The sequence below is a fragment of the Mus pahari genome, chromosome 3 (genome assembly GCF_900095145.1).
Source record: "Mus pahari chromosome 3, PAHARI_EIJ_v1.1, whole genome shotgun sequence".
In the NCBI taxonomy this organism is placed as follows: domain Eukaryota; kingdom Metazoa; phylum Chordata; class Mammalia; order Rodentia; family Muridae; genus Mus; species Mus pahari.
The window spans coordinates 14217859-14227569 of NC_034592.1; the positions used below are offsets into that span (position 1 = coordinate 14217859).

General features: G+C 52.5%; 2 protein-coding genes across 2 annotated transcripts in view; both read left to right on the top strand.

Annotated features, from left to right (window-relative positions):
- The window catches only part of Adamts13 (ADAM metallopeptidase with thrombospondin type 1 motif 13), a 30657-nt gene extending 24671 nt beyond the window's left edge, over positions 1 to 5986 (top strand). The window contains exons 23-28 of the mRNA XM_029536768.1: positions 802 to 1006; positions 2031 to 2340; positions 3050 to 3196; positions 3493 to 3669; positions 5025 to 5209; positions 5743 to 5986. Of these exons, the coding sequence (XP_029392628.1) occupies positions 802 to 1006; positions 2031 to 2340; positions 3050 to 3196; positions 3493 to 3669; positions 5025 to 5209; positions 5743 to 5910 (1192 nt within the window). The 3' untranslated portion in view covers positions 5911 to 5986. The remainder of the gene's footprint in view (positions 1 to 801; positions 1007 to 2030; positions 2341 to 3049; positions 3197 to 3492; positions 3670 to 5024; positions 5210 to 5742) is intronic.
- An 833-nt stretch (positions 5987 to 6819) lies between these two features.
- Positions 6820 to 9711, top strand: part of Cacfd1 (calcium channel flower domain containing 1) — an 11889-nt gene continuing 8997 nt past the window's right edge. Inside the window, exon 1 of the mRNA XM_021194633.2 lies at positions 6820 to 6977. Coding sequence (XP_021050292.1) covers positions 6860 to 6977 — 118 coding nt within the window. The 5' untranslated portion in view covers positions 6820 to 6859. The remainder of the gene's footprint in view (positions 6978 to 9711) is intronic.

Below are 9711 nucleotides of genomic sequence, written 5' to 3' on the forward strand. Positions count from 1 at the left end.
TCACTTTGTAGACCAGGCTGGCCTCGAACTCAGAAATCTGCCTGCCTCTGCCTCCCCAGTGCTGGGATTAAAGGTGTGTGCCACCACACTCCCAGGCTTTCTTTTTAAAAAGATTTGTTTAGATAGTTTATGTTTGAGTGCTCTATCAGCATGTACACCTACATGCCAGAAGAGGGCATCAGATCCCAGTTGTGAGCATCTCAAGTGTCGGGATGGTAGGCATATGCCACCACACCCAGCTAAATCTTTGTTTGTTTGTTTGTTTGTTTGGTCCATGGGAACTGAAGGCACATGTGAGTTCTGGTTACCACTGAGGTGTCATGTGGTCATTCTGTAATCTGCACTGACCTGTCTATGGTCTCTCTTCTTTGTAGGGCACTAGTTTCTCAGCCAGGCAAGATTCTGCCTCAAAGGGCACATAGGAAACTTTAGTTTAATGGGAACACTTAGGGATATCTGCTATGGCTCCTAGTGGGCAGAAGTCAATCATGGCCATCTAGCAGTGCACAGGACAGCCCCGCCCCTCCAGGACAAAACCTGTGCAGAGTCAGTGGTGCAGGGTACAGGCCATACGTGCCTGAAGCGGGGTCTTAGTCTGGCTCATACCATTACCTGTTTCCAAGAGTCCCAGAGCAGCACTGGGCCAATCAATGACACAAGCATGAATATTGAAGCTCAGTAAGGCCAGTGGAGATCCATGGCCAGAGACTGTGCAGGCCACTGTTGCATAAGTCAAGTGTCTTCAATAGTCCCACACACAGAGGCCCAAATATCTGTCATTGCAATCTTCTCTTCCTGCAGATGGAAAGTCCTGTCCCTTGGCCCATGCTCAGCCAGCTGTGGCCTTGGCACTGCCACACAAATGGTGGCCTGCATGCAGCTTGACCAGGGCCATGACAATGAGGTGAATGAAACTTTCTGTAAGGCTCTAGTGCGGCCTCAGGCCAGTGTCCCCTGCCTCATTGCTGACTGCGCATTCCGATGGCACATCAGCGCCTGGACAGAGGTAAGGCCAGTCATGGTCCTGGGATTTCTAGTCAAGGCATCAGCAGGGGATCTTTGTGCACGAGGGGGCCTATGGTCCTTATTCACTACGACCCCGGAAGGAGGGGAGAGTCTGCTGTTGTGTACTCTTAGAGCCAGGGACACAGCAAGACGTGGTGACCCAGACAGCTGGGCTTCGAGAGGCCTGGGGTCTGCAGATACTGGAAGCCTCAATCCCAAAGAGACCAGTGTCATCTTGTGACAAGCACCCAACAAATCACTAGAGAGACCAAGGTGGGTAGGGATTAGTTCCCCTGGGAGGAGCTCACTCAAAGTTGTAGGCAGCACCGAGACAGGCAAGCAGAAGAGATAGGATAAACTGTTCCTTATCCCACCTCACCTTGGTCAGAAGGACTCTGGATATAGACGGAGACAGAAATGGCAGGAGGGCAGGACAAACACCAGACTCAGTGTCAAATAATCTACAGGCAGAGGAGGTCACCCTGGTCCCTTCTTTTTTCTTTTTCTTTTTCTTTTTTTCTTTTCTTTTTTTTTTTTTTTTTTTTTTTTTTTTTTTTTTTTTTTTTTTTTTTTTTTTTGGTTTTTCGAGACAGGGTTTCTCTGTGTAGCCCTGGCTGTCCTGGAACTCACTCTCTCACTCTGTAGACCAGGCTGGCCTCGAACTCAGAAATCTGCCTGCCTCCCGAGTGCTGGGATCAAAGGCGTGCGCCACCACGCCCAGCGTCCCTGGTCCCTTCTTTAAGGCCCTGAGGGACAGCGAGACTTATTTATTTAGTTTATGTATATGAGTGATCTATCTTCATGTACACCTACACGCCAGAAGAGGGCATCGGATCCCATTACAGATGGTTGTGAGCCACCATGTGGTTGCTAGGAATTGAACTCAGGACCTCTGGAAGAGCAACAGTGCTCTTAACCGCTGAGCCATCTCTCCATGGCTGGACTCCAAGACCAGAATCCCACACCACATTGTCCTGTCCCTTCTTTGATAAGCTCACGGTGGTCTTCTGCTTCTTTCCTGACAGTGCTCTGTCTCCTGTGGGGACGGTGTCCAGCGCCGCCATGACACCTGCCTTGGACCCCAGGCCCAAGTGCCTGTGCCAGCCAATTTCTGCCAGCACCTGCCCAAGCCAGTGACCGTGAGAGGCTGCTGGGCTGGACCATGTGCAGGGCAGGAGACCTCCAGCTCACTGCCTCACAAGGAAGCTACTCTTCCCAGTCAGACCCGGGCTGCTGTCACCGTTGCTTCTCTGCGGTCCCAGCCACAAGCCCGGACCAGCACCCTTTTCCCAGCCTCCCAGTCTCTGGGGCTCCAGGAAAACCTGGAAGAGCATGGTTAGGTTTCTTCCTGTTTCCTGTTGGGCAAGTTGGCATCTCATAGGATAAGCACTCTGGTGCTAGACCACGTATTGCTGGGCTCAGGGCCTCCTTCCCATCTGGCAAAGGGAAGCCACACTTTTTACATGTGTATATGTATATGTTCATGTTTGTATGTATGCAGGTGCAGGTGTGTGTGTGTGTGTACATGTGCATGTGTACGTGTGCATGGCCAGAGGACAACCTTGGGTGTCATTTTTCAAGAATTATTTATCTTGTTTTGGACAGGGTCTTTCATTGGCTTGGAGCTTGCCCAAGGCTGGCTGGCTGAGCTCAGGGACCCACCTATCTCTGCCTCCTCAGTGCTGGGACTACAAGTGTGAACATTCAAGCCTGTCCTTTAAAATATAGGTTCTGGGGGGTTGAACTCAGGTCCCCATGCTTACAAGAAAGCACTTTACGGACTGAGCCATCTCTCCAGCTCAGAAGCCACACTTTTACTTCCGTCCCCATCAAATAACCTGAAGCTTGTAGGGTCGGGGGCTCAGGTCCATGCAATCCAAAGCCTACACACCATACTGCCTCCCTTTCCCTGAAGCACACAGAAGTGGCCTAGTGCCTCGGCTGGTGACTACTGCTGTGACATACAGCCCCCTTCTCAGGCCCTGCCAGCTCCAGTTTCCAGCTCTGCTCTGTTCTGGCCACTTCACCCCTTTCCTCCTCTTAGGTACCTGTGGAAGGCAGTACCTGGAGCCCACAGGAATCATTGACATGCGAGATCAAGGATGGCTAGACTGTGTGGTGGCCATTGGGAGACCTCTAGGTGAAGTGGTGACCTTACAAATCCTCGAGAGCTCCCTCAAGTGTAGTGCAGGTACATCTGCAGGCATGTGGGCGACTGCTGGGCTGGGGCTGTGGCACACAACTCCAGTGTACCCCACTTCTGGCAGGATGCCCCTGCTATGCTCCTACTTCTCATGACTGGAGTGTGGCGATCTCCATTTATAAGATAGAGAACTGGGGCGATGAGAGCTCTGGTGACGTGCCCCCTACTTTGTCACATTAGCCAGTAAGAGGGAGAGTGGTTATTGGAACTCAGCCCTGAGCAGCTGCTGCCAACGTGAAGCGTGGAGCGGGGGTTGCTGATTCCTCGCTGCCCGCCCTTCCTAGGGGAGCGACTGCTGCTCTGGGGTAGGTTCACATGGAGGAAGACATGCGGGAAGGTGCCTGGCATGACTTTCAGCACCAAAACCAACACAGTGGTGGTGAGGCAGCATCGTGTGCAGCCAGAGGGTGGAGTGCTGCTACAGTACCGGAGCCAACCTGCCCCGGGAACCTTCTACAAAGGTATGTCAGGTGCCTGGGCCTCCCTCCCTTCTCACTGTGTGAGTGTGCCTGTGTTGCTGTGGACAGGGCATTTCAACAGGGCCATGGGCAGGGCAGGGGTGGCCCCAGTGGAAACTGGGAGCAGGCAATGTCTTCCACATGGTCAGGATGGAGTTCCTCTGTGGCCATGAACCAGATGGGTGGATGTAGATACGGTCCCTGTCCTTGTCCCATTCCACAGGCCACTCGCTGCCTTGACTCTGGTCCTCAGTTCTTTCAAGGTCCTCTCAGGCCTGTGAGCCTCTTTTCCTCAGCCTTCTTCCTGCGACTTGTATGTGTATGCTAGCACCCACAGGGAAGATGCTTGCACTATATGTTCCCCAGAAAGAGAGCATCTCATGGATTCCTGCTTTACCCATCAGCCCTCTTGATCACCTCAGGGTTTTGATGCAAAAGTACAAGATGACTGAAGATGTCTTACCTCAACAACTCCAGACACTTTTGCATGGCCCAGACCTCACATGAAAACAATACAACAGAGGTGTTGCCTCTGCAAAGGAGAGGCTTCATGTCATCACCCTTCCCCCTGCCACCTCCAGCGGGGAGCTGTGCTGGCAGCAAGGTCCCATCATTTCTCACATGCAGACGATCTGCCGAGAGAGAGAGAGAGAGAGAGAGAGAGAGAGAGAGAGAGAGAGAGAGAGAGAGAGAGAGGCGGGGGGGGCAGTGGGGTTCCCACTGATGATATGTCACTGGACAGCATAGTCAAACTCAACTTCTCAGCCGGTTTAGCATTTTAAGTACTGTGTAGCCCAGTTTATTGACTCCTCTTTTAAGGCGCCCTGCCCAAAGCATGCCACTGTTGCCTTCTCCCGCAGAGGGCACCAACACCTCTCAGTCCCTTTAAATATTATCTTAGTTATTACGATGTACATGTGTGGGCATGCGCATGGCACGATGTGGGTGTGGCGGACAGAGGGCAACCCCATGGAGTCAATTTTCTCCTTTTTCTTTATACACAGGCTCTTGGCATTGAACTCAGGCAATCAGGCTTGTGTGGCAAGAACCAAAGGCTTTTCCACACTCATCAAAGTTAGTGTGTGTGTCTGTGGGGGCAGGGCTGAGGGTCAGTGATAGAGGTTCTTTCCTGCCACGTGCATCCTAGGAAGCAGACTTAAGTTGTCTGCCTTGTACAAAACACTTCTGCTGAGCCAACACTGCCTGCCCCTTTCAGATCACTACCTGAAGTTAGTCTATTAGAAGTGGTCAGAGTGAAGGCCCACCAGAGTGACGGGAGAGGCAGTCAGGGAACACCCTGGTGTCAGTTATCTCCCTGAGGTGGCCCTCACTCAGTCTATCATTGTTCTTGCCTGCAGAATGTGACAGGCAGCTCTTTGGACCTCGGGGTGAAATTATGAGTCCCTCACTGAGCTCAGACGGGAGGAAGGCAGGGACCTGCAGGGTCTTCATCAGTGTGGCCCCACAGGCCCGCATTGCCATCCGCGCCCTGGCCAGTGACATGGGCACTGCTTCTGAGGGGACCAATGCCAACTATGTCTCGGTGAGGTCACCAGGATGGGGACAGAAAGGGGGTAATCTTTTGATACGATTCTGGTGAGCTGTCTCTAGGAAGGAGGGAGGGAGTGCTGGCATTAGGGTACACTTTTAGCTTATTTTTCATCCAAAACTTCAAAATTATTGGAAAGAATGGGAAGGGGGGTTTCCTCCACTCACTCACCAGGAAATGCTTGTGGCTCTACCCACAAGAAGGAAGAGAGGAGGCCTTCCCAGGGAGTCCGCTGCCTGTTGACCCAGGGTGGAAGCATCGTGTTCATGTCTGGTGTTTTGTTTGTTTTCAGGAGAGCATCGGTAGGGTTGGGATTCAGTATGCTCCACAAGGCACCAGTGCACCCCAGACTTAGTCTAGAGCAGCATCCTAGCTCTTGCACCTGGCTGTGTGTTCTGGGGAGTTCCTTGGATAGAACTGAGTGTCCCTCATGGGGCTCCTGTAAGAAACAAAAATGATTCTGAGTAGCCAAGAGTTTATAAATAATGATCACTCATGGCCTGTTCTGGCTACTTGCTTCTCCACAGATCAGGGATATCCACAGTCTGAGGACCACAACATTTTGGGGGCAGCAGGTGCTCTACTGGGAGTCCGAAGGCAGTGAGGCTGAACTGGAGTTTAGCCCTGGCTTCCTGGAGGCACATGCTAGTCTCCAGGGCCAGTATTGGACCATCTCACTGAGGACATCAGAATAGGACTGTTGCCTCCCCCAGCCTAGAAAGGCTGACTTTGCCCTTGCTGCCACTGAGCCTGAGCCCACCTGGAGTGGGGCCTTCTGACCTAGGTGGCTCTGTTGTTCTACACCTGCCTGCTCTTCTCCAAGACACTACTACCTGCTGAGAGACTCAAGACCACATCCTGAAGATGCGCCTACAGGCTCGCACCTGTAGGACAGGCACCAAGAATGGATTGGTGGGGGATGGGCCTCCCCCCTCTTTATAAGCACAGACTCTTAGTAAAATTTAAGAAGCCTTAAACAGAAAATCATGTCTCAGCATCCATTATTTCTCTTGCCGTTTTCTCCCATACAGCTCCTGCCTCCCACTCGGGAACTCAGTTAGTATGGCCGCAGGCAGCTACACAGGACAACAACCTGGCTCTGTCCTAGGTTTCTCTCCAACTGTCAGGAGTATGCAACTCTAGCCTCTTGCGAAGTTCTAATGCCTGCTAGCCTTAGGGAATCTCTTTTAGTGACCTTTTCCAGGTGCAGAAGGACCAGGACTGGGAGGTGGAGATCAGAAAAGCAGTCCCAGCCCCCAGTGGCTAATAAAGGATACAGGATACCAGACTGGAGTTTTCCTTCCATAACCTGCCGCCCATAACAAGCCTGGCTTGAAAGCTCATTCTACTGCAAGGCGGAGTTCCCTGGAGGTCTGAACAAGGCCTTTGCCACATCTGGATGACGCCTTCCAATCTTGCAAAGAGAAAAAGTCAGACCGGATCCAGCGTACCTGCTGGGTGGCAAAGGGCGACTGACAGTCTGTAAACACGCCCCTTATGCTAATATACTCCATTCCCCCCGCCCCCTCCCCCCGGCTATGGCCTGCGGGTCCGCCCCTATGCTAATCACCACCTCTCCCACAAGGCCGCGCGCGGGTGGACACGTCCCTTTGTGCGCGCCTGGGGCTGCGCGCAGCGTTCAGCATGAGCGGCTCGGGTGCCGCCGGAGCGGCCGCCAGCTCGGCCCCGCCGGCCCAGGAAGAGGGCATGACATGGTGGTACCGCTGGCTGTGCCGCCTGGCGGGAGTGCTAGGAGCCGTGTGTGAGTATCGGGTCCGGGGAGCAGGCGTCCCGGGGGTTGCCATGGCTCCCGGCCTCAGGCCTGCAGTCCACCGCCGGAGCTCGATGGCTACAGCCCAGTTGCTCGGGCCTTGATCAGAGGAAATGAGTCTCAAAGAGGACGCGCGTCGCCCCATCCCGGCCCCGCCTCGGCCTGGTAATGCTTACCTGGGCTGGGGTGGGACTGCCAAATTCCCAGCCTTTGGACACAACTTGTTCATAAATGGGGGCCAGCTCTCCACAGGCTGGGAAGTTTGCTTGGGGGTCAGATGGTGCCAGGAGAAAGGTGGCCCCTCAGGGTAGCTGGGAAGTGAGCGGAGAGGCAGCTTCTCCTCGGGTTCCTACTGTCCACACTCCCCTAATGCTTCTCGCCGGCCTAGTATCCTCCACACCAGCCAGCTTTCTCTGCTCGAGCTCCAAAAGAGTCAAAGAGAAAGGCAGGTCCGCCTCTTTAAGTGCAGCTATGTTGCTGGCCTTCCAAACAATGTGTTTGCTAAATCCTGTGTGTCCCTTTCATTGTGAATTCCTAGAAGTCCAGGTGAGTGCTGGGGGAGGTCCGAGGATCCATTGCCTACCTGGTACCAGAGCAGGACCGGTGTGGGTAGGGGCGGACTCATCTGTTGCCCTGCCTGGAGGAATACTTGGAGCCCTGGTAAGGCAGCTCCGGAGGACGTCTGCTGAGGTTGATCAAACCCTCTCCAGTGCAGTTAGCTAGTTCAAGGTGGTATTAAGTGATGAGGAACAAGGAAGATCCTGACCATGACCTGTAGGTGGCTATCCTCCCTCCATCTTGGTGATTCAGTCAGTGACCAGGTGACTTCTAGATTAGATTGACTTTGGAAATCCCACCCACTCCAGCCCTCCTGCTGAGTCGAGCCATCAGTGAAACCTTACTGGAGGCCTGTAGCAATACTGTAAATTGTTCCCTGAACCTGATAATTGGGATCAGGGGGTGGGCATCAAGGTTTTGAATACTGGCATATCACAGGAGGGAAGGAAAACGTGTATTTGCTTTAAAAACTCAATAGGGGTTTGGCAGGAGCTGTGGCTTAGCTGGTCACTTTGACATAGGGCTGTCCTCTCTTGGAATGAAGGATATTCTAAGGGGTTTATTTTTTTATTGGAGGGATTTATTCTGGTCCCAAAGGCCTCTGTAGACAGAGGAAGAAAGGATTGTAGTGACATCTCCTTTATGTGGAAGACATGAGCATTATTAGCATCCCAAGAGGGTGGATGTATTTGAGTCCTTGGTTGTCAAAGGACTCCTGTTCGTCTGAGTTTCGACCTGGTCCTCCCAAAGGTGGCTCTGTAGGACAGCATGGTGGAGTAGCTCTGTAGATGGAATGCTTCCATCCATCTGCACAGGAGTGCAGGCTTCTCAGGTGAAGGGGGCCCTGGAAGCTTTGCTGCCGTCACGTGTGGATGAGTGCTGCTTTGAGTTCTTTATTAGAGAAGGAGACTTTGTGACATAGAAGCTGTGCCACTCATTTGGTCCATTCTCCTACATCAGCTCCCATTTGCCTGTAACACAGGAAAGTGGAAAAATGGTGGAATTCCAGGCCCAGTGGAGGGATCAGGTGACTTAGGCCTGCTGCAAGTTTAATAAGTTGGTGCTAATTGCAGCCTCAGAGGACCAACACTCTGCCCTCCCTTAGCTTGTGTCCTGCCAGGATGGGCAGCTCCCAGCAATGTCCTCAGAGGCTCCCAGAGTTCCTGGTGAGGGACTTCCTGGTGAAGCCTGGGTGGCTGGGGCACACTGTAGCCCCACAGTGCAGTCAGAGGGGAGGAGCCTCGCTGGGCTTCCACACTGGGGAGCACTCATATTCTGGAGAAGAGCGCACACTGTGCTTATGGTGTCCTGCTGGTATTGGGACACAACCTGCTCATGGGCAGGAGAGAAAAATGAGTTAGAAAAGTAACATGTTCAGGGTCGTGTGGCTCATGTTCAGGGTCACGTGGCTGATGTTTTAGATGGGATTGTCATTTGAATCTTCCCTGGTGTATCCCTGTCCTGACCCAAATTCAAGATGTGGCCAGACGTAGTGGAACATGCTTGTAAGTCCCCAGGAGGCTGAGAGAGAGAGAGCAAGATAGTTTGAGGTCAGCTTGAGCTATAGAGCAGGACTCTGCCTCAAAGGGAAACCAAACCAAACACCCTTGCCAAGCAAGCATAAAGAACAACCCCAAATAAATCTGAGTGGCATTTTCCAAGTTAGAGGACACTTTTGAGCCGTTCACCTGGTGGCTACAGACAGAGAGGCAGCCCTAGCCAAGGCTCTCTCTGAAGTCAGAACAGAGCAGGCCTGACCTTTTGTTTTTTTTTTTAAGATTTATTTATTTATTATATGTAAGTATACTGTAGCTGACTTCAGACACTCCAGAAGAGGGCATCAGATCTCCTTACAGATGGTTGTGAGCCACCATGTGGTTGCTGGGAATTGAACTCAGGACCTCCAGAAGAGCAGTCAGTGAGCCATCTCTCCAGCCCCTAGGCCTGACGACGACGACGACGACGACGACGACGACGACGACGATGATGATGATGATGATGACGACGACGACAACTCTTCTCCTCCTCCTCCTCCTCTTCCTCCTCCTCCTCCTTCTTCTTCTCCTTTTTTTTTTTTTTTTTTTTCCCGAGACAGGGTTTCTCTGTGTAGCTCTGGCTGTCCTGGAACTCACTTTGTAGACCAGGCTGGCCTCGAACTCAGAAATCC